The sequence below is a fragment of the Heterodontus francisci genome, chromosome 26, assembly GCF_036365525.1.
Source record: "Heterodontus francisci isolate sHetFra1 chromosome 26, sHetFra1.hap1, whole genome shotgun sequence".
Classification (NCBI taxonomy): domain Eukaryota; kingdom Metazoa; phylum Chordata; class Chondrichthyes; order Heterodontiformes; family Heterodontidae; genus Heterodontus; species Heterodontus francisci.
This window is the reverse complement of record NC_090396.1, coordinates 53,104,175-53,129,238: the sequence shown is the minus strand read 5'-3', so window position 1 is coordinate 53,129,238 and position 25,064 is coordinate 53,104,175. Positions and strand designations below refer to the sequence as shown.

General features: G+C 41.3%; 1 protein-coding gene across 7 annotated transcripts in view; it reads right to left on the bottom strand.

The window, feature by feature from the left end:
• card14 (caspase recruitment domain family, member 14) overlaps positions 1 to 25,064 on the bottom strand; it is an 83,063-nt gene that overhangs the window by 47,429 nt on the left and 10,570 nt on the right. For 6 of the 7 annotated variants that reach the window (XM_068058242.1, XM_068058244.1, XM_068058245.1 and 3 more), the window contains 4 exons: positions 12,884 to 13,106; positions 11,921 to 12,058; positions 4,087 to 4,412; positions 499 to 669 (listed from right to left, as the gene is read on the bottom strand). In XM_068058242.1, coding sequence (XP_067914343.1) covers positions 499 to 669; positions 4,087 to 4,412; positions 11,921 to 12,058; positions 12,884 to 13,094 — 846 coding nt within the window. In that variant the 5' untranslated portion in view covers positions 13,095 to 13,106. Of the gene's footprint in view, positions 1 to 498; positions 670 to 4,086; positions 4,413 to 11,920; positions 12,059 to 12,883; positions 13,107 to 23,084; positions 23,231 to 25,064 lie in introns of those variants that run through there. The other variant, XM_068058240.1, reaches the window with a different exon arrangement.

Below are 25,064 nucleotides of genomic sequence, written 5' to 3'. Positions count from 1 at the left end.
ATGCTGAATTGTGCCTTTCATATTGTCATGGAATAAAGTGATGATACTTAGTAGCTTTGGTAGGCATCCAATCTTTTCTAGTAGTTTGAAGAGACCACGTCTGTTGACGAGGTTAAAGGCTTTGGTGAGATCAATGAAAGCAACGTAGAGGGGCATCTGTTGTTCACGGCATTTCTTCTGTAGCTGGCGAAGGGAGAACAGTATGTCAATGGTGGATCTCTTTGCTCGAAAGCCACACTGTGCCTCAGGATAGACACGCTCAGCCAGCTTCTGGAGCCTTTCCTGACCACTGTGTGATTTAAATACTCATTATCTAAGCTCTCAGTTAAGAAATTAATCCTTTATATTCTGATTGGCAGGGAAATCAGAAATTAACTGTACTCTGTAAAAGGTGATGATAACATTGTGGTAACTTGAAAGTTAGAAAAGTTCAAATTGAGAGGCAAAGCTTAAGAGAAGGATAATGATAGCTACGTATTCACAGTGCACTGTACTTACTGGGTTCATTTGCAATTCTTGAATCCTTAATCTCAGTTTATCAATTTCTTCTTTTAAATATAAAAGTTCATCTTGTTTAGGCTTGAATGCGTCTCGAAGTTTAGAGGACATTCTTCGCTCAACATCAAATTCTACTTTTAGCTTCTTATTCTCCATTGAAAGATCATCCACCTTTAAATTAAGTCAAAGAGGATCACCATGAAACCATTTTTAGTCCATCAACAAGATCATTAAGACTTAAAAATATAGAATTTCTAGATATTAAAGGTAACTCATATTTTATTTTTGATTAGGTTTAGCTGTTCCTTTCCTGCTGAATCCTATATGAGAGACTTCTAATGATGGGGTATGAACACTTATAGGTTTCTTTAATTCAGTAAGTCTCAGTGTTTCATAATCAGTTTGAACTTGTCATTTAGACACATTGCCCTGGCAATGAGTACATGACAATACAACAATTAGACAAGTGATTTGAGGCACATGGTTTGAGTAGAGCACTGAAGTTCATGGAGTCTGATCTACCAAATGTCTCTGCATATAACCTTAAAACCAGAATAAAGTTAATCTTTTTCATTTAGTTTTGAAATACAAATAACTTTACAACAAATTCTAAGACAGAATATAACTATGTATATATAAAGGGATTTTCATGTCTAGAAGTATGTTTCAATCTGCAGTTTTTTTTTAAAAGTGCACGAATGACGTGTGACAAATCATCAATTTCTAAAATGTGTACCACTAATCTAGCTTTTGGTATCATTTGCCACGAACAGTGAATTGTTGTCAATTACAGGTGAAGTTTGTGGTTAAATCCTGAAAATAAGAAGTTGGAATTCCTGTCTTACTTACAGGCAGGTGGTATAACTGTAGCATATTGTTAACTATTTTTTAATTAACCACTAGATGCTGATTAGTCGAGATTCTCTTCAGTTTGCATTTAGATTCTTGCTCACTGATGACCCACAGTCTATTAGGAACATAGGAACAGGAGTAGCCTATTCAGCCCATCGAGCCTGCCCTACCATTCAATATGATCATGGCTGATCTTCCATTTCAATGCCTTTTTCCCACACTATCCACATATCCCCTTATGTCATATGTATTTAGAAATTTGTCAATCTCTGCTTTAAACATGCTCAATGACTGAGCTTCTACAGCCCTCTGGGGTAGAGAATTCCAAAGATTCACAACCCTCTGAGTAAAGAAATTTCTCCTCATCTCAGTGCTAAGTGGCTTCCCCCTTATTTTGAAATTGTGTCCCCCGGTTCTCGACTCCCCAACCATGGGAAACATCTTGCCTGCATCTACCCTGTAAGTATTTTGTAGGTTTCAATGAGATCACCTCTCATTCTTCGAAACTCTAGAGAATACAGGCCCAGTTTCCCCAATCTCTCTTCATAGGACAGTCCCGTCATCCCAGGAACAAGTCTGGTGAATCTTTATTGCACTCCCTCAATGGCAATAATATCCTTCCTAAGGTAAGGGGACCAAAATTGCACACAGGACTCCAGGTGCGATCTAACCAAAGTTCTATACAATTGAAGCAAAACTTCACAACTCTTGTACTCAAATCCTCTTGCGATGAAGGCTAACATACCATGTTGTAATTGCTTGCTGCACCTGCATGTTAGCTTTCAGTGACTTATCGACAAGGACACCCAGGTCCCTTTGTACATCTACACTTTCTAATCTCTTACCAATCTCTTATTTTCTGTTACTACATAATAGATTGGCTCTGTACTGTGAATGTGGGAACTGTTTTGGGCCCACCTTACTGCAGGCAGGATTTAAGACCTGCAGCGCAATAAGTCAGAAGGTTAAAGATGCAGCCAACTTGGCCCTGACAGTATAAATTTATTCAATCACTTTTACATAGGTTGCAGAGATCAGCCACCAAATTTAATTGTTAAAATTAAACCTTAATATTTCTCAGTTAATTATTAGAAAATGATAGTAAGGGCAGATAACAAGGACAAAGCATTGACCATTTATAATGACAGAATGTAGATACATGCTGCTGGTTTCTAAATTGCTTACAGTGAAATATCAAAATTACAAATTACCAAGAAAGCTAACAAAATCTACAAAATGCAACATCTGCCCTTACAGCAGTGTGAAGAAATATGCAAGCATAAAATAAGGAGTTTTTAACTGTCCATTTTTTTCACAATTGAAATATTTCACCTTATTTGCATCAATTGATTTTAGTGCCATCGACACTGATCATATGACAGAAATGTGACATTGAGGGATGAGGCTAATTCATGCCCTATAGCCTTTTAGTGAAGTTTATTAAATTTGGGGGAGGGGACGGCACCATATCCATACAGCTTTTATGCTGCACTTCTCTTTGTTCATATCTAATTATTTCAGCAATTGCACAAAGCCTTTCAACATTGCACACACGATTTGGACAGATTACATACTTTAATGACAGCTCTACAATCTTTCAAGTCAAATGAAATTTCTTCAAAAGCAGTTGCTTCAACAACATCCTATAATAATATTCAATCTAGAGATTAGAAATAAAAAGTGATTTACTTAAGCACATCTATTCTAATATAAACTTCAAGCCTCTATGTCTATGCCTTTGATTGTCTCTGATTACTTGTTTTACATATTAGAGAAATATAATAGCTATTTATTTCTGATATGAATTATGAAAAGACTTTAAATTACTTTCAGTAGTCGATAAGGTTTGGACCAAGCTTCGACTGATTTTTAGTCCAGTGCAGTGTCTGTTATAATTTCTTGCAGTGAATTGTACCTTATCTATTTATTTATATTGGCCTTAATTATAAACACTATAGACTGCACTCACATACTCCAAATGATGTTCAATACTGGTAGATATAACCGATGTTACATTATCTTCTGGTTGCACATTAGCAAAACGATTCCTACATCACTGAGCCTTCCTGTTGCATAATATGATGACGGCTAGTGCCCTCATTCTTCGATATAAGAAAACACCATCACAGCGTTTCCAAAAAATTAAAAGAGCAAAGTGCATGTCATTGATTTCCCTTATTCCCTGCAGGAAAGCAGCGAGCCTCTGCTTGGCAGCTCTTTGTGACAGCACAACCAATATTGATAACTTCCTACATGCAGATTCACAGCTATAAATCTATTTCCTATCATAGCGGAATACCAACAAATTGCAACTCTTTTCTTCCATTATTTAAATTATTCCTCTGGCCTTGACTCTCTACCTCTCTTTTCTCTCCATATTTTTCCTGCATTCTCACACTGACTTGCAATTATTCATGAAATCGTCTCCCTAAAGTGAAATTTTCTGCCCACAGGGCAGTAGCGACTGAAACTGCTCCACCCAAGGCTGGTAATGTGGTTCATTACTGTAACACCGGTTAGGTTAGTGTTTCAAAATGTCCGGCAGGCTAGTTTTGATCTCTTATGTAATGCATGACTAGCCTACTGTATCAAGAAAACAAACTGACAGCTATTTCCCCCCAACCCCCACTCACCGTCAGAGTTCAAAGGTTTTGAATCACATTGCCTGTTAGAACATTCAGAGCCGAAGCTGGGTTATACATCATAGAAATTGATGATTGAACAACAAAGCAGTACCTGTTGTTGTAACTCTCTGCTCCGTGTCACAGACATCTCTTTCTCCTGTAAACTGTTTGTATACCGCATTAATATCTGATAGTTTTCCTCCTTCAGACGAATCATTTCATCATGGTGATGATTCCAGTCCACTTTAATCCTGCTGAAGTTAGCCTCAGCTGCCTTCAAACTCTTGAGCTCAGTCTTCAATTGCTGGTTTTGCTCTTCCAAGCTTCGAGCTTTCTCGTGCAGTCGATGCTTGTGGCATTTCTCTTCTCCTAGCCATTTCTGAGCCTTCATTACTTCATTCATTAGAAACTGGATCAAACCCAAATTTCCTTTCTCAACTACAACAAAAGAACGTAAACTGAGTCATCATTTGTTCTTTCTTAAATGCTCACTATCAGAACCCCTTGCACTAGAGTATGATTGTGATGTTCTGTACTGTGTACTGCTCTCACCATATAATCTACCCAGCAACAGCTTATGTACATTGTACTACACTCAGCAGATCTGGCAGCATCTGTGGAGAGAGAAACAGAGTTAACATTTCAGCTTGATGATCTTTCGTCAGAACTAGAAAAAGATGTAAGAGGTTTTAAGCAAGTACATCGGCTGGGAAAGGTAGGGGAAGGAAAAAAGGGAAGGCCTGAGATAGGGGGGAGGCAGGAGAGATTAAATGACAAAAGGGATGATTGTACAAGGCAAAAGGAGATGTTAATGGAACAAGTAAGGAAACAAAAGATGTGTCTAAAGGAGGTTTCCAGCACCTTTCCATGCAAGTGCAGGAGATACACCACCTGCCCTTTTACCTATTCCTTTCCCACCATCCAGGGCCCCAAACACTCCTTCCAAGTGAAACAGCAACTCACTTTCGCTTCTTTCAATGTAGTATATTGTATTCACTACTTAGGATGCGATCTCCTCTAGACTGGGGAGACCAAACGCAGATGGGGTGACCACTTTGTGGAACACCTCCATTCAGTCTACAAGCAGACCCTGAGCTTCCGGTTGCCTGTCATTTTAATTCTGAGCCCCATTCCTACTCTAATGTTCTGTCCTCGGTCTCCTACACTGTTCCAATGAAGCTCAATGTAAGTTCAAGGAACAGCACCTAATCTTTCGATTAGGTACTTTACAGCCTTCCAGACTCAACACTGAGTTTATCAATTTCAGATCATAACCTCTGCCCCATCCTTTCAGACAGCAGCTGTTGATAATGATTCTGCTATTGCCATTCACCATGTGCCTTTAGACACATCTTTTGTTTCCTTATTTGTTCCACCAACATCTCCTTTTGCCTTGCACCATCATCCCTTTTGCCATTTAATCTCTCCTGCCTCCATCCGACCACAGGCCTTCCCTTTTGTTCTTCCCCTACCTTGCCCAGCCTCTGTACTTGCTTAAAACCTGTTACACCTCTAACCTTTTTTCATTCTGACGAAAGGTCATCAACCTGAAATGTTAACTCTGTTTCTCTCTTCACAGATGTTGCCAGATCTCCTGAGTGTAGTACAATGTACATAAGCTGTTGCTGGGTAAATTACATATATAGACCTTAAGCATCAGCACATGATGTGATGTCATGAGTCTGAACCTTGTGTTGCTCCGTGGTAATGTAGAGATAAGAACCCTGTAAATAAACTCCTGTTATTTTGCCCCAAAGTCTACTATTCTCATTTGATATTAATGGCACACTGACCAGTATAGTACATGGTGGTAGTGGTAAAAACAACTTTTGTGGAGAAAAGACAGAAGACATCGAAAACATCGGAGAGAAGCATCGAAAAGTCGATACCCTTACTGGAGAGCTTTGAGCGAGTGGCGGGGCCCAACCGAGCCAAGGCATGGCCAAGGTGGATCCGAAGATTCGACAAGTACCGTTCGGGTATAGCAGCACAACCAGACAAGGAGCAGGCCAGTACTTTACGCTATGGGAGAGAGTGTGGATGGCATTTTAACTACCCTGGGGATCGATGAAAAGCAAACCCTGTATGGCGAAGTAATAAAAGCCTTGGAGGGGTACTTTAAGATCAGGAGGAAGGTTATCGTAGAAAGGGCGAAATTCAACAAACGCACCCAAAAAGACAGTGAAAGTATCGATTCATTCATTAACGATCTATCTAAAATGGCAGAGGATTGTGACTAAGGGAGCTTGTGAGAAGAACTGATTCGGGACATAGACGAAGCGTTGTCAGACCAGCTTCAGTCGAAAGAGGATTTGACTTTGCAAAAGGCCATTCTGTTGAGCAGGCAGGCAGAGGTCTGAAAATTTAATCGACTACTTGTTTGGGGGAATCTGGGGAGTCCAACCTCGAAAATTCTAGCATCAGTTGAGTCTGTGGAGAAGACAGAGAATAATGGTGCCAGAAAGCCTGAGAGGCGGGCAAGACATCTACAGGCAACAGCACTGAATAGCAGCAGTAAGTGTGGTTGGGAGAGGCACCGGTGGGAAAATTGCACAATCAGGGAAGCTGAATGTTTCTGGTGCAAGAAAAGGGGGCACTTTCAGCAGGTCTGTCGCAGCAGGAAACAAATGCTGAAGATTAGCAAAACAAAGATGAAATAAGAGAAAAATAAATTATAAATATTCCATTCCTTGAGGAAGTGCAAGAGAAAAGCAAAGATTGCTTAGAAGCAGAAATCTTAGTGGGGAAAAATAAAACCAACTTCAAGTTAGATACTGGAGCAGCAGTTTCTGTCCTGTCCGACAAAACACCATGGCCGAGGAAGGAAAGACTTAGGAAAACCAACAAAAAATGATATGGGCCAGGAGGAATTCAATTAATGGTTGTAGGAGAAATACAAATAACCTTAACACACAGGAATAACACAATTCCAGAAACCCTATCTGTTATAAAGAACCAAGCCTGTTCACTACTCAGTAAGAAAGCTTGTTTAGCCTTCCAGCTGTTATGTAGAGTTGAATAGACCAAGGGACAAGAGAAACAGTGATTTTAGAGCTGAATTCCCCCAAATATTTGAAGGATTGGGAAAATTAAAAACAGAGTATCACATTACTCTCAACAGAGGCAAACCAGTATGTTTGTTCACACTGAGAAAGGTACCACACCCACTCCTGCAAAAGGTAAAGAAGGAAACCCATGCCATGCTAAATCAAGCAGTTATTTTCGCAGTAACTAAACCCATTTGGTGATGCTCTGGAATGGTTCCAGGAAAGAAACAAAATGGGTCTAATAGGATTTGTGTGGACCTTATCCAACTCAATAAAGCTGTAGAGAGAGATATTTACCCTATGGCTTCAGTTGACCACAGCCTTGCCAAATTGGGAAAATAGCTCCATATTCACTAAATTAGACGCAAATAGCAGATTTTGACAGTTGCCATTAGATGAAGAGTCTTAATTGTTAACTACCTTTATTACACCCGTTGGAAGATCTGTTTCAACAGATTGTCATTTGCTATTGCATCAGCACCAGTGTTATTCCAGCAGATGATGTCAGCAATCCTGGAAGGCTTAGAGGGAATGGTCTGTGACTTGGACGATGTTCTGATTCATGGAGCAAACCAAGAAGAACACAATGCAAGGGCAAGAGCTGTATTACACAGATTATAAGAGGCTGGTCTCACGTTAAATGAGAAGTGTGTATTCCCACAGTCGAGAGTGAAGTTCCTTGGCCACATAATTGATGGATCTGGTATCAAGATAGATCCACAGAAGACAAAGGCAATAAAGGATGTCCCAGAGCCAAAGAACATAATAGATCTAAAGTGATTCATGGGTATGGTTAACCAGGTAGGGAAATTCCTACCAAATCTAACCACTATTAATGAGCCTTTATGACAACTTTATAAACAGCAGCAGGTGCTTGGGAGACTGCCTGAAAAATTATTTCGAGAAGATCAAGGAAATGTTAACTTCATTAGAAGTATTAGCACACTATGATCCAGAGCCAGTGACCATTATTGCAGCAGACACACAGCAACAGGATTAGGTGCAGTCTTGTTTCAGATTCAAAAAGACGGACAACCTTGGCCTGTGTACTTTGCCTCTCATTCGTTGACGAAAACCGAACAAAGGTACGCAGCAATTGAGAAGGCAGCATTGGCAGCAACATGGGCATGCAAAAAATTTTCGGACTAAGTACTGGACCTCAAGTTCCAGATTGAAACTGATCACAAGCACTAGTGACATTGCTTAATTCAAAGGAGCCAGCAAAATTACCTCCAAGGGTACAGAGATTTCGACTATGACTAATGAGATACTACACAAAAACTGAATATGTCTCAGGGAAACTGCATGTAACAGCTGACGCGTTATCAAGAGCATCAATTACAATACCTGAATTGGGAGATCTTTCATTCCTGGAGGAAGTGGAAGTCTTCACTCTGGCTATAACTGAAGATTTGCTGGCAACTTCTCAAAGATTACACCAAATTAGAAACCTACAGAAAGAGGACTATGTCGCGAGAAACAGTATTGTCAAGAAGGTTGGCCAGAACATATGCCTAATAGCCCTGTTTTAAGAAAATATTATGAGCAAAGAAGCCATCTTAATATTGTGGATGACTTTCTAGTCTACAACTTGTTATTCCAAGGGCTTTAAATTTGGACATCCTAGAGAAACTACACCAAGGGCACTTAGGAATCACCAAGTGTAGAGCAAGAGTGAGAAACTTGGTATGATGGCCTCGTGTTTCCAAGGAGATCAAAGACATGATTTCCAGGTGTATCACATACGCTACTACCAGACAAGACTCTAGAGAGCCACTGATGTCATCTTTGTTTCCGTCCAGGCCATGGGAGCGCCTGGGAATGGACCTGTTTGAACATAAAGGGAAGATTTTCCTTATTGTCGTTGACTATCACTCCAGCTGGGTTGAAGTCAAACCAATACATGGCCAGAGATCTGAAGTCGTAATCAAATCACTAAAAGAAATTTTCGCTACACATGGCATTCCACACCTGGTGATCTCCAATAATGGTCCACAATTCACAAATGAAGCCTTCAAAGATTTTGCCGAAATGTATGGGTTTGCCCATGTTACATTACCCCCAGGGCAATGGAGAAGTAGAGAGAGGCGTTCGAATCATGAAAATTCTACTGAAAAAGAATGAGGATTTTCAGCTGGCATTATTAAACTATCGATCAAGGCCACTCCAGAATGGGTTGGCTCCATGTGAGTTGCTAATGGGTAGGAGGTTAAGGACACAACCACCCACACTCCCAAGAACTTTTCAGCCACGAATCAGTGTAGAACACCAGGAAAGGGTGAGGATGAAAGAAGAGAAAGAGTGATCAATCCAAACAGAGAATCATGATAGATGCTACAGAACAAAAAATCAAACAGACCTACGGCATGGAGTTTTGCTTTGGATTAAAGATCAGGGTCAATAAGGGGAAGTGATGGAGAAATCTCCATATCCTCGATCATACATAGTCCAGACAGACCAAGGATGGATAAGGAGAAATAGAAGATCATTATTATTGACATCACAGACAAAAAAAAGGGGGGAAAATATCAAGAGAATCAGCTACCAGAGAGAGCTGATGGACTGGTGATACAACCAACAACAGATCACCCAGACAGCAGCAAAAGCAGAGAACCTGAGTCATCCAGTACTTCCACTCACCCACAGGAAAGTGAGGAAGAAGAACTGAAAGACCCAATACCCCAAACAAGTGAAAGAAAAACACGCTGTGGCAGAGTTGTGAGAGCCTCATAGTGTTACAGACCTGAAGAATGAAGTAAGAGACTTGGGGGAGATGTAGTATAATGTACATAAGCTGTTGCTGGGCAGATTATGCATATAGACCTTAAGCATCATCACAGGATGTGATGTCATGAGTCTGAACCTCCTGTTGCTCAGTGTTAATGTAGATGCCTTAGAGTGAAGGATTCTGTAAATAAACTCCTGTTACTTTGACCCAAAGTCTACTATTCTCATTTAATATTAACGGCATACTGACCAGTATAGTACACGGAGCATTTCCAAATTTTTCTGCTTTTATTTTAATATAATTTTAATCTTGCCCTGCAGGACAGATTTCCTTTAGGTGCTTTGCAAATGTGTCAAGATGGGGTGTAAATACAAGCACACTTGTGAAAAGCTGATTATAAATTTGCTTTTGTGACAGAACAATCAAATACGAGGAACCAAGCAATAATGAGTGTAGTGTGAAGAAAGGAGAGGAAGGATATAATTCTTTTAACCTTGCAAATTCAAGTGACCAAGATTATCCAGACAATACCAAAATTAGAGTTATTTTAATGGAAATATAATTTTTAGAATAGATGCTTAAAGATTCCATGTGCACCAAAGTTAAGATTTTTTCCCCTCCTTTTTTTCTGGCAATTTTCTTCCATCCTCGAGCAATTAAAATTAGGAAGCTGGCATTATCTTTTTCCCCCAAGTCTACATGTGATTCTCAGTTTGCTGAGTTAGCTGAGTTTAGCCTGGCAGCAATAAAAACATTATAATTGGTCTCATTGGAAGGAAAATTTGCTGGAGATTCCCAGTTCCACTGCTATTCAGTGGCTTCTGCTAAAAAGTGGATGTGTGTGTATGCTGGGTGAGAGCAGAATGTGGCTCAGTAATAATGCCCTACCCAGTCAAATAGCCTGCCAACTGTCACTTTCTAAACTGACACATGGAGAATGGCTGGAACCTCAGCAAGAGTTAATGCATTCAGGAGTGAAAATAGGAGAAAGGGATAAAATTGTCAAAACAAATGTGAGCATCAAATATCCCAAACTGAGTCTTTGCATTTTAAAAAGGGACAACTATTATAAAGAAGCGCAGAGAGGTTGTTGGTGCAGTTTATTGAACAACGTACTAAGCTAGCCTGTCAAAACTGCACCCTGCTCTTCAGGCTGCAAGAGTTTTTTCAACCAGCAGGGAAGACATTTGTAGATGTAACATAATGGACGGGCATTCTTTGTGAAACAAGATTCAAATCTAGTGAAAGATTTCCATGGGGAGGCATGTTTTCTAGAATGCTGGAGCAATACAAAGTACCTACAGGTGGCAGTATGAGCTTGTGCTGAAAAAGCCCTATGAGTCGTACCAGAGCAGTTACTATAACGGGATTACCTACAAATTACAGAGCATAACCAGTTGTTTATCAGTCAGCAGAAAGAGCTCGGCTCAATTGCTGGAAAGTAAAGCCTATACTACCCCTAAAATTTCTCAGCTGAAGCATGTTTGAAAGCTTTTCATTAAAAATGGATAAGGTGAACATGATAGATTGTATCCACCTATATTGAATGTTGGAATTTCCCCACAAATCATTTTCTTACTTGAAGAGAATTTAGTAATGCCATATCAGCATAAGGCAACGTGAAATAATTCTCAGCTCAGGCCTATTTCATTATTTTTATTAAAGTGTTTGTATTTTTTTCACAACATTGTGTGATTATGCGTTTGTATTTTATAAATAAAGCAAATAATTAAGCGTTTAGATTTAAAACTAATAGTAATCTAGAAAAATTATAACCTTATTGAATGCAGGACCTTGGAGTACCAGATGATGAAACTTAGATTCATATGTTGACAGCAGAGTTCCTAATCCCAGCCAAGTTATTGTGCAGAAACACTCTACAGATGCATGATATTTCCATAGTCAGAAAGAGAGAAATGGAGGGAGAGAGAGAGCGAGGGGGAGAACAAGAGACACAGAGCCAGAGAGATTCTTATATCTCACATAGAGGTTGATTCAGAAAAGTGTCAGTGGAAATCTAAGAGAATGTGCAGTTTTATGAACAACTTGCTAAACTGGCCCATCAATAATGCACCCTGATCCTCCTCTCACAGTTAGTGGCCTGATTATGAGGGTGAGCAATGGTAATAATTAACATGAAAAGGAGGAATTTGCTTTAAAAAAAACCTTACCGAGTATGCTGCTACAATCCCTGGTGGGTTCCTTCCCGGTTATTAACGTATAAATTTCTGGATTATAGAACCCTAAAGACTCCAGAAAAGCAACACCTCCTTTCTTTCCTCGAGTTCTTAAGAGATCGAGCATATACCCTGGAGATGAAAAAAAACATATTAACGATCTTGACTGTCTGTGCCAAACAATTCATTTTCTAACTAATGACTAGGTTAAGGACAAATATTCAATATCAAAAAGAACAAGCCTAAAAATCAAATTGCTTGCATAATATAATTTCAAATAGTTTGACTGCACCCCCATAGATCATTGGGTTTTTATCTAGTCAGGTAGCTGAGTTAGCTGATCTTAGACAGGCCAATGGAACAGGTACTATAATTGGTCTCAACGCTTCCCATTTAGGGAGTGGAAAATTGGTGTTCCATCCCAGACTGGTTTCCAGTGAAACCTGTTGGAGCATTGTGTGAATTTAGAACTTAAAACCTGGAATGAGAAAAGGCAATTCAGCCTTCCTATCATATTAACCTGTGAAATTTGGGATTGACAACCGAAGTTCTGCAGAACGTGCAGTGAAGCCACAGAGTAACAAGCAGGTCTCAGTTAATTTTCTTCTACAAACTTGAAACAAGGGGACAAGGTAGTGCACTGGGGTTAGACAGTGGCCTTTCACGTCTGGGACCTATATTCAAATCCAGCTCGGACTGTATATTAGCCTCAAGACTTCTATGTGGGATGAGATTTTGGCAGTCTCAAAACAGCACATAATTTGGCACTAAATTGCTAGTTTCACTTAGAGAAACTGAAGGATGGCTGAGATGAAAAGTGTCTTGCTAATGTATCTAACTAGGCCATATTTCACCTAGAAGTGCATGACAAAATGGAAAAGTATTCCGCTTCCAAGCAAACAAAACTAATTTATCTTTTAAAGAAAAGCAGCACAATGTTCAGAAGCGTACACTTACCAGTTCTCATACACCTGTGTTTAAGGTGAGGGGCAAAAAGAATTTCTTCCTCATCTGTCTCCCCAATAACATGGCACTGACGCAGAAAGGGTGTGATGTGACAGGGCCGAACCTTGGTGGTGATTATGTGGCGCTGGCTTTCAATCAGGTCCCATATTGATTCCTCATCCAGATCCTTTATTTCCTTGTCACTTGAGGCAACTGCATCCATGATGGATCAAGGCTAGAAAAAGAACAGTTATAGATTACATACATTCAAACACATACTCATTAATTATATATTATGGTATGTGGAGCACGTGTTTCATTGAAAACTCATGGCAATAATCTGTTACTGCTGATGCTAGTGCTGTGATAGGTATTTTCAATAGTAAAGGTGTCACAGTGTGTGACACACAACAGCTGCTATTTTATATTTAGTGTATATAACGTAGCCACTGGATTCCCACAAATTTCTCAAAATGCTTTCTGAATTTCTTTCAGCTGCAATTTTTTTCTCAGTAACTGAAATTTCAATATCTAAAATAGGGATTTAGACAAAACAAAAACTAAAAAATGTTACATATTTCGCAATAGCATGATCAAATACATGCATTCTCTTTTGTGTATTTTCATGTTTTTGCTAAAGTTTTTACTTGAAGATTTCATCCTCTCCCAAAAGTCTGGCCTAGAAATTCAGGTGAACCAATCACTCGGCATGCTGATCAATCTCTGCACCTGAATGGGGAGGCCTGATATTGGGCCACATTTCCATCAAGCTGATGAGCTACAGATATCAATAGGTGCTGGTGAAGCACAATTGAAGATTAGGCAGTGGCTGGCGTCATTGGAGCCTGCAGATAAGTGATGAAGGGGTGTGGGCAACCAGGAAAGGGGCCGATCAGGTGGGCAGGTAGCAGTGGCTTGAGGGAGGAGCATTGGTGATTGAGGAAAAATGGTGGTGATTGTGGGCTACGGCAGCAATTGGTATCCAGCAGAGCCTTCATTCTTTAAATGTGGGGTCACAAGGTATACACGTTCAGGTAAGTATATTTTAAAACCTTAACTTAATTGGTTGCAGCCTAACAAGCGGTCCCTTTAAGGACCTGGCCTTTTGTGGCACATCTGATGAGCTGTTGAACTGGATACATAATCTCCTCAGGGACTGCAAACATTGGGTCTAAATAAATGGGAGTTTTTCTTGTACGTAGGAATCCCTAGGGAATCATGCTAGTCCCATTCTCTCCCTCATCTTCTATATATGAACGTATGAACATGCAAATTAGGAGCAGGAGTAGGCCACTCGGCCCTTCGAGCCTGCTCCGCCATTCAATAAGTTCGTGGCTGAACTGATTACTCCACATTTCCACCTACCCTGATAATCTTCCACCCTTTGCTTATCAAGAATCTGCTGCATTCAGTGATTCCGTAATCAGGTGGGGAAGAAACCGCTGTGTGCAAGGTGATCAATACGGGGAACCGCAACTCTTCTGCTGATATTAGGTGTTACATATAACATTTCCCATTGTCTCCCTTTTCTCATCACTATTTCACTCTAATCACAGCACAGGAAGAGGCCACTTGGCCCATTGTGTCTGTGCTGGCTGAAAAATGAGCCACTGAGTCTAATCCCACCTTCCAGCATTTGGTCCATAGCCCTGCAGATTACGGCATATCCTGACACCTTTTAAATGAGTTGAGGATTTCTGCCTCTACTAGCCTTTGAGGCAGTGAGTTCCAGACCCCCAACACCCTCTGGGTGAAAAAAGTTTTCCTCAACTCCCCTCTAATCTTCCTACCAATCACTTTAAATCTATGCCCCCTTGTCATTGACCCCTCTGCTAAGGTGAATAGACCCTTCACCTCCACTCTATCCAGGCCCCTCAAAATTTTGTACATTTCAATCAAATCTCCCCTCAACCAAGGAGAACAACCCCAGCCCATTCAATCTTTCCTCATAGCTGCATTTTTCCAGTCCTGGAAATCTCCTCTGTACCCTCTCTAGTGCAATTCCATCCTTTCTGTGATGAGGTGACCAGAACTGCGCACAGTACTCAAATTGTGGCCTAACCAATGATTTATACAGTTACAGCATAACCTCCTTGCTCTTATATTCTATACCTCAGCTAATAAAGGAAAGGATTCCATATGCTTTCTTACACACCTTATCAACCTGTCTAAAGCTGCACCCTCTCTTGTTGGACTTGCTACATACTGGCCAAAAAGGTTCTTCTGAATGCACCTCAAGAATTCTGCTCCCTCAATTCCTTTCACACTAAAACTATCCGAGTTAATATTGGGGTAGTTAAAATCCCCTGCTATTACTGTCCTATTGTTTTTGCACTTCTCCGAGATTTGCCTACATATCTGCTCTTCGATCCCCCTCTGACTGTTTAGGGGTCTACAGTACACTCCCAGCAGTGTGATTGCCCTTTTTTTGTTGATTGGTTCTAAGTTTTAAAAGTAGTAAATCAGAACCGAAGAGACAGGTAACACATGGATCAAAAGCAGGGAAAACAGCCAGAAACCTTCAATGAAAAACTCCTACTTAGGAAAACAACTGATCCTTATTCCTGTCCCAGTAACTTCAGATCCTAGGATCTGCATAAAATGTTCAAAGAAGTGCAGTGTTCCTAGACCCCCTCAAAGTACTGTTGGGATCCTGAGATCCCTATGTGAGTATTTCCAGACCCCTGGCTGTTTCTCAGTGCTGCCTGATGCTAGAACCATCTCCACTGCTAATAAATCTGTTTCCCTAGTGAATATGACTTGACATAACAACCCATTGCTATAAAAGCGCTAACTCACTGTGACAATGCCATGGGACAGTAACTAATTATGTGTATGTATAGTAATATAAAAAGCTGTCAGCATGTCTGAATAACAGTTAAAAATTTCAGCGTAGGAGTTTCTGACTAATTCTATATGTATTCTGCTTGTCATATTGCTGTGGTTTCTTATTAGTCACCAGTTTGGCTGAGAGGGGCATTGTTACTTCACATCAGGAGCTGGGTGGTTACATATGAGCAGAAGACAGTGGAAGATGATGAGTGCACTCGGCAACTGATTCACTAGAAACATTTGCATATTTATCTGGATGATTTACTGACTGCTTGGAAAAAAAGACAAGGGTGTCTCAGTTTACAAATACACGAAGCAGTGCCATAAATTGTGTTGAAATGTGTAATTTTGTCACCTGTGTCTGGATTTGTCATGCTAAAATGAAGACTGACATCTTTGGCTTTTCTCTCTATGCCCCTTTACCTTACACACAAATAACTAACATTTCCCAAACATCTTTTCACTGACAGTGCCTCTTGAAGAGCAATGTAGGATTCAAAGCTTCCTTGTGCACGGTTGTTTGCGGTTTGTGGCTACTCAGTACAACTGGGGCAGAGTCGACTGCATTGGGCTTTACAGAATGTATTAGAGGGGATTACAGGACTGTTTCTTACTGATGTGGCATTCCAGCAAGGAACAAGACTTAGCGGGCATACATCGCAGTAAATCACGTGTGATGCCTGTGATTTCGCATTATTGTTATAATGGCAGAGAAGCTAAATGTTTACTTTGTGACTGTCTTCACTGAGGAAGATACAAGAAATCTTCCAGAATTAGAGATCCAAGGGATTAGGAGGAATGAGGAATTGAAGGAAATTAGTATTAGTAAGAAGGTTGTATTGGAGAAATTAATGCAGCTGAAGATTAATAAGTCCCCGGGACCTGAAATTCTACATCCCAGAGTGTTGAAAGAGGTAGCTATGGAGATAATGGATGCATTGTGATCATCTTCCAAAATTCTATAGATTCTGGAACAGTTCCTGCAGATTGGAAGGTAGCAAATGTCACCCCATTATTTAAGAAGGGAGGGAGAGAAAAAACAGGGAACTGCAGACCTGGTTAGCCTTACATCAGTAGTAAGGAAAATGTTAGAATCTATTCTAAAGGATGTGATAAATGGACACTTGGATAATAATGATCTGATTGGGCATAGTCAACATGGATTTATGAATGGGAAATCATGTATGACGAACCTGTTGGAGTTTTTTGAGGATGTTACTGACAGAATTGATAAAGGGGAGTCGGGGGGGTGTAGTATACTTGGGTTTTCAGAAAGCTTTTGATAAAGTCCCCCACAAGAGGTTGGTTAGCAAAATTAAAGCACATGGGATAGGAGGTATGGATTAAGGATTGGTTAACAGGCAGAAAGCAGAGAGTAGGAATAAATGGGTCATTCATGCGTTTGGCAGGCTGTGACTAGTGGGGTACCACAAGGATCAATACTTGGGCCCCTGCTGTTCACTATATCAATGATTTGGATGTGGGGACCAAAAGTAATATTTCCAAGTTCGCGGATAACACAAAACTAGGTGGGAATGTGTGTTGTGAGGAAGATGCAAAGCAGCTTCAAGTGGATTTGGACAGACTTAGTGAGTGGGCAAGAATGTGGCAAAAGTATGAGGTTATCCATTTTGTTAGGAGGAATAGATGTGCAGAGTATTTCTCAAATGGTAAGAGATTAGAAAGTGTAGATTCAAGATTTGAAAGGGACCTGGGTGTCCTTGTCAATAAGTCACTGAAAGCTAACATGCAGGTGCAGCAAGCAATTAAGAAGTCTAATGGTACGTTAGTCTTTATCGCAAGAGGATTTGAGTACAAGAGTAGTGAAGTCTTGCTTCAATTGTATAGAACCTTGGTTAGATCTCACCTGGAGTACTGTGTGCAGTTTTGGTCCCCTTACCTTAGGAAGGATATTATTGCCATAGAGGGAGTAAAGTGAAGGTTCACCAGACTTGTTCCCGGGATGGCGGGACTGTCATGTGAAGAGAGATTGGGGAAACTGGGCCTGTATTCTCTAGAGTTTCGAAGAATGAGAGGTGATCTCATTGAAACCTACAAAATACTTAAAGGGATAGACAGGGTAGCTGCAGCGAAGATGCTTCCCCTGGCAGGGGACACAATTTCAAAATAAGGGGGAAGCCACTTTGGACAGAGATGAGGAGAAATTTCTTTACTCGGATGGTTGTGAATCTTTGGCATTCTCTACCCCAGAGGGCTGTGGAAGCTCAGTCATTGAGTATGTTTAAAATAGAGATTGACAGATTTCTAAATACCAATGACATAAAGAGATGTGGGGATAGTGAGGGAAAAAGGCATTGATGTGGATGATCAGCCATGATTGTATTGAATGGCAGAGCAAGCTTGATGGGCTGAATGGTCTACTCCCGCTCCTATGTTCCTATGAATGGAAAATCATAGACTGCACATCAGCAATTTCAGGCAATGTACTCATCATGAGAGTTGCTCCCTAAATGAGTGTGTCACATCGAGAAGTTATTCCTATAACGAGAACATTGATAGAAAGCCTTAACTGCTGTTTAGGTAGAATGCATTGGAATTCTAATGTGGTATACTACAATAAAATCAAGCCTTTGGTGAACCAAGAGCCAATGTAGGTCAGCAGGCACAGACGTGATGGGTAAATGGGTGTGGGTTAGGAAATAGGAAGCACAATTTTGGATGAGCTCAGGTTTCTCTTAGTGGAGAATGGGAGGCCTGCCAGGAGAGCTTTGCAATCATTGAGTCTGGAGGCAACAAAAGCATGGATGTGGTTTTAGCAGCTAACAAATGGGAGGAGACGGGTTATGGAGTTGGAAATAGATGATTTCATGATGGAAAGGATATGGGGTCAGAAGCTCAGCTCTGGGTCATTGGATGCCGTGGTTGTGAACAGTGACCAGGGAGGGGGATGGAATCAATAGTGAGGGAAGAGAATTTGTGGTGGAGGCCAAAGCCAATGACTTCAGTCTTCCCAATGTTTAACCGAAGAACGTTTCAACTCATCCAGGACTGGATATCGGATAAGCAGTCTGGCAATACAGAGGCAGTGGAAAGGATGGGTGAAGTAGTGGTGTGATAGAATCAAGTATTGTCAGTGCACATCTTCGAGGGGCAGTATGCAGATGAAAAATAGGAGGGAAACAAGGATTAATCCTTGAGGTTTCCAGAGGTAACAGTGTGGAAAGAAAAGAGAAGCTATTGCTTGAGATTCTCTGGCTATGATTGGATAGATAGGGATGGAACCTGGCAAGGGCAGTCTCACTCAGCTGGACAAAGGAGGAGAGGCATTGAGAAGGATGGTGTGGTAAACCATGTCAAAGACTGAAGAGAGGTTGACAAGAATAATGAGGTACAGTGCACCACTGTCAAAGTCACAGTGGATGTAATCGATCACTTTGATAAGGGCCTTTTCAGTGGAAATCTAATTGGAGGGGTTCAAACATGGAGTTGCGGGAAAGATGGGCATGGATTTGGGAGGTGACAACATGTTCAAAGACTTTGAAGGGGAAAGTGATGTTGAAAATGGGCACTGGTTTGCAAAGACAGAAGGGCCATGGGCGCTTTTCTTGAAGGGAGGTTTGTGATGGCAGATATGAAAGGAAGAGGGACGTACCTGAGGGGAGGGAACCATTTACAATATCAGCCAATAAGGGGGCAGAGAGGGAAATTGGGTTGTCAGCTGTTCAGTGAGTATAGGGTCGAGAGAGCAGGACGTGGGTCGCATGGCCAAGATGAACTTGGAAAGGGTATGAGAATAGCTAGGAGAGAAACTAGAGATGAGAGAAGGGATAGGGCAAGGGAAGGATGTGGCAGAGGCAGCTAAATGGCTGGGCTCAAACTTAGTGATCGTTAAATCCATGAGCTCCTCACATTTATTTTTGGAGGCGAGGATGGAGGGAGGAGGGAAAATGGGTTTAAGGAGACATTTGGTAGTGGAGAAAGGAAGCTGGGGTTAATGTTACATTTCGGAATAATCCTGGAGTAGTGAGCAGTTTTGGCAGAGGAGACTTTATATGGAGGGAGAGGTTAAGGAAGGACAGGAGACCAGTGAACTCAGGGGAGAGAGGGCAAAGTGTGCTAAGATGGTGTTGGAAATCATTGACAATGAGATGACTCTAGGTCTAAAGACTAAGGCAGTAAAAGGAGTGATGACATCTCAGTGAGAAACTCATGCTGGTTCTTGGGTGATTAGTAGAAAACAAGAATTTTAAAGGAGAAGCGAGGAGGATGGTGTAATGGGAGGTGCTCAGAGGAGGAGAAGACACCAGTGAATAAAGGGACAGACTGAAGTAAGATTTGGTAATAAGGGTCACTTCACCATCACAAAGGTTTTGGGTGAGGCAAATGATGGAAGATACAACAATGCAGGAAGGAAATGGCTTAGTTTGAAAGTGAACAGACATTCTGGAGGGAGATGTGGAAAATGGCGTTGATTGTTGATCCGCTGGATCACAGGGTCGGTGGTGGGAGGGGTAAGTGGGATGGAAAGAAATTTAGTAAGACCTGCCCTCAGCGGGTATGCTGGGTGGGGAAGCCAGCAAGTGAGAAGGATAGGACGGCTGAAGTTGCTACTCATAAGGAGGCATCCATGAGTGCCTCAATAGGCCCTTTGGAGAATACCAAGAGAAGTACAGAGGTAAGCTATGGGTTGAGCTGAGGGAGTCAAGCCTCCGACAGCAGCAGGGGAATAGGAAGGTAGAGGAATCGTAAATGTTTAAGGAAGGGATATTTTTGGAGGTGGGAGGGCAGGTGGTGATACCAGAGAGGGGAGAAATGAAATGTTGCATTATTGGGTAACAGGAGTGGGAGGAGACAGGAGAGAAGGGCCTGAGATGGTTTAAAAAAAAGAAGGAAAAAGAAGTAGAAATAATGGGTTCTGATCCGGAGTGCTAAGAACCATCTCAGGAGATAGCTCCCAAGACTGCTCCAATCTAAGCCGCAACTGGTAAATAGAAACAGCTGCCATGCTAGCTGCTTTGTCATTACTAACTCTATCAGCTAGCTTGTTTGATATTAATTAATGACATTGGCATTAGGTACACTTGGTACAGTTATTAGCTAAGGAGCCAAAACATTTTAGTTATTGGCCCAGATTTTGTCGTAGAAATGATGGTGGAACTGTCAGCGCTCACTGTCATTACTCCTCTGAAAATGACAGCAACGTCTGGAGTCCACACATGCGCAGTTAACCACGGAAATCCGGACGTTATTGTCAGTGATTCTACTCATCTCTATAGAGTGGGCTGTTGAAACCCTCCCAGACAGCAATCAAGTAGAAATCAGTGCAAAAGATAAGGCTGAAGCATTTGAAACAATCTTCAGTCAGAAGTGCCGAGTGGATGATCCATATTGGCCTCCACCTGAGGTCCCCAGCATCACAGATGCCAGTCTTCAGCCATTTCAATTCACTCCACGTGATATCAAGAAACAACCGAAGACACCGCATAGGCTATGGGCCCTGACAATATCCTGACAATTGTACAGAAGGTCTGTGCTCCAGAACTTGACGCGCCCCCAGCCAAGCTGTTCCAGTACAACTACAACACTGGTATCTACCCGGCAATGTGGAAAATTGCCCAGGTATGTCCTGTACACAAAAAGCAGGACAAGTCCAACCCGGCCAATTACCGTCCCATCTGTCTACTCTCGATCATCAGTAAAGTGATGGAAGGTGTCATTGACAGTGCCATCAAGCAGCACTTGCTTAGCAATAACCTGCTCAGTGACGCTCAGTTTGGGTTCCGTCAGGGCCACTCAGCTCCTGACCTCATTACAGCCTTGGTTCAAACATGGACAAAAGAGCTGAACTCAAGATGTGAGGTGAGAGTGACTGCCCTTGACATCAAGGCAGCATTTGACCGAGTATGGCATCAAGGAGCCCTAGCAAAGCTGGAGTCAATGGGAATCAGGGGGAAAATTCTCCACTGGCTGGAGTCATACCTAGCACAAAGGAAGATGGTTGTGGTTGTTGGAGGTCAATCATCTCAGCTGCAGGACATCACTGCAGTAGTTCCTCAGGGTCGTGTCCTAGGCCCATCCATCTTCAGCTGCTTCATCAATGACCTTCCTTCAATCACAAGGTCAGAAGTGGGGATGTTCGCTGATGATTGCACAATGTTCGGCACCATTCGCAAATCCTCAGCTACTGAAGCAGTCCATGTAGAAATGCAGCAAGACCTGGATAACATCCAGGCTTGGGCTGATATGTGGCAAGTAACATTCGCACCACACAAGTGCCAGGCAATGACTATCTCAAACAAGAGAGAATCTAACCATCTCCCCTTGACATTCAATGGCATTACCAACACTGAATCCCCCACTATCAACATCCTGGGGGTTACATTGACCAGAAACTGAACTGGAGTAGCCATATAAATACCATGGCTACAAGAGCAGGCCAGAGGCTAGGAATCCTGCAGTGAGTAACTCACCTCCGGACTCCCCAAAGCCTGTCCACCATCTACAATGCACAAGTCAGGAGTGTAATGGAGTACCCTCCACTTGCCTGGATGGGTGCAGCTCCAACAACACTCAAGAAGCTCGACACCATCCAGGACAAAGCAGCCCACTTGATTGGCACCCCAACCATAAACATTCACTCCCTCCACCACTGACACACAGCGGCAGCAGTGTGTACCATCTACAAGATGCACTGCAGCAACGCACCAAGTCTCCTTGGACAGTACCTTCTAAATCCGCAACCTCTACCACTTAGAAGGACAAGGGTAGCATTTGCATGGGAACACCACCACCTGCAAGTACCCCTCCAAGTCACACACCATCCTGACTTGGAACTAGATTGTCGTTACTATCGCTGTGTCAAATTCCTAAAACTCCCTTCCTAACAGCACTGTGGGTGTACCAACCCTACATGGACTGCAGCGGTTCAAGAAGACGGCTCACCAGCAGCTTCTCAAGGACAATTAGGGATGGGCAATAAATGCTGGCCTAGCCAGCGATGCCCACATCCCATGAAAGAATAAAAAAAACACTGAAATGATAAAACTTCCACTTTTATGCTATTAGTCTAGCTGTAAAAACCCTTCATAAAGTTACACCCTGTTGAAGGTGGTGTAACTGAGTTTTTAACAATGTACTAAGTTTATAATTACAGCTGAACAACCTCACTGGCCCTGAAAATTAATTTTATATTTGTGAAATGTCATATTTCTCCATTATGATAAAACATTTGCATATTGTTAAAATATTTTTAAATAAAAAATATTGTTTATATGAGTTTAGCTTCTACCTTAATTCCATGTCTACATGTCAATTATTTATTTCACTCCCTGTTAAATTTTAATTAAAAGTGAAAAATTCAGTGTATTTTAATTCCTGGTTTGCTGTCTGTGAAAAAACTTCAGTCTGATTGGCTGCATACCCTACTTGATGACATCATGTTGCTGGAGTTCTGGAGATCCCTTTAACGTCGAGTCAGATTTAAACTGAAGTCGAGAAAGGGGAAATCCACATCACTCGATCTTTGTGGGCAGCTTTCTACGAGGTCAGTGACGAGTGCTGTCGCTTAACTGCTGACCATGAAATCCAGGTCATTGTACCCGATGCATTGTAATGGTTTCTTTTTAATGTTCTGTAACATAGACATATACTAGACAATACTTTAAAGTCTAGTGTCTTTAGTCATAGGACAATGATTAAGCAACATTTATTTTGTAAACTTAACACAACATCAGAAAGAATCAGCTCTTGCCATCCAATCCACTCCTGATAATTTGAAGTCATTTTCTATCTAAAAAATTTGAATTATCCAATAATTTGAAGTAAGGAATGTAAATAACATGCACGTATAGATGTTCTGATGAAAGATCATCGATCTGAAACGTTAACTGTTTCTCTCTCCACAGATGCTGCCACACCTTCTGAGTATCTCCAATGTTTTCTGTTTATAGTTCTAATTAATAATAAATTGTAGATACTTCTACAATTAAGTTGGGATCCTGGTAGGACAATACCCCAAACCAAACCTGTACTCTCTGTGTGCTACTCTCTATCTAACTTAGTTATAAATACAAGTTCGTTCTTTCTAAGCTGTACCACTGCAGCAAGTCAAAGCCCGACGGAAGGCATTTTTGCCACTTGGATCTTTGATTTGCCAAGGGGGCTACAGACAAGTCTGATGTTACAAAAGCATTTTAAAGATTCACATTTGCCTCTAAATAGGGTCTGGTATCTTTGTTGAGATGACCCTTTGGTTGAATTTCTCAATACTTGAAGAATATATCATGTCCAATATTTTAGTACCTGTATAAATAAGAACCTGCAAAACCCATGAAAATCTGGGTTTTGCAATGATATTGGAGTTCCAGAGCTTGTATCACTCAAATTTGTCAGTTCAAATAGTTGAAGGACAGCCAAGCATCTGGCATTTGCTCAGTGTAAAAATGACTTATTTGAAAGCAGGTGGACACAGAATGGTGGCAAAGCAAGCAGATTGTATATTTGAACTCATTGTTTACAATAAATTCCCTACTTTTTAATCCCTGCTTCATAAATGTACTTCTTCTCATATTTTCAAAACTGAACCTGTGGGCTTTTCAATGATGCAATAGAATGTATCCTGAGTCAGTCATTGTCTCCTGTGATGGTAAGAGGGCAGCAGCAGATTGATCAAACTCATCAATTTACTCCGACAGCAGTGGCAAAGTTGGGAATTATTTCATAATGCTGGTTTGTTATGTTGTTTTTCTCTTCAACACTAGAACAATCATTTACCATTTATCAGTGACACTGTACACAGTTCCGTTTATATTTTACGAAGCCAAAGGTGATCATTATTTTTAGAAGTTTTATAACTGTGCTCTACACTATCTCAATATAATGTTGCAGTCTTTTTCCAACAAGAACACAGACCATGGTAAACAGAAACCACTCTCTAGGGGTTGAGTAGTATAAATATCTTATCTGATTGATACATATAAACCTCCACTTCAAACCTCACTTTTTAATACAACAACTACCTAAACCAGGTTTTAGGTGTTTCCCGGGACCGCCCACAATTCCTCATTTGAGAGAGTGAGTAAGTGGCCGTCTCCTCGCCATCCTGTCAATACCACGCCATAACATTTTTAAAAATTCTTTCATGAGATGTGGGTGTCGCTGGCAAGGCTAGGATTTTTTGCCCATTTCTAGCTGGCCTTGAGAAGGTGCATCAGAATCAGAAGATAAAACACCAGGAGATTGCCTTCCTGAACTGCTGCAGGTCCATCTGGTGCAGTACTCCCACAGTGCTGTTAGGAAGGGAGTTCCAGGATTTTGACCCAGCAACAGCGAAGGAACGGCGATATAGTTCCAGGTCAGGATGGTGTGTGGCTTGGAAGGGAACATGCAGGTGGTGCTGTTC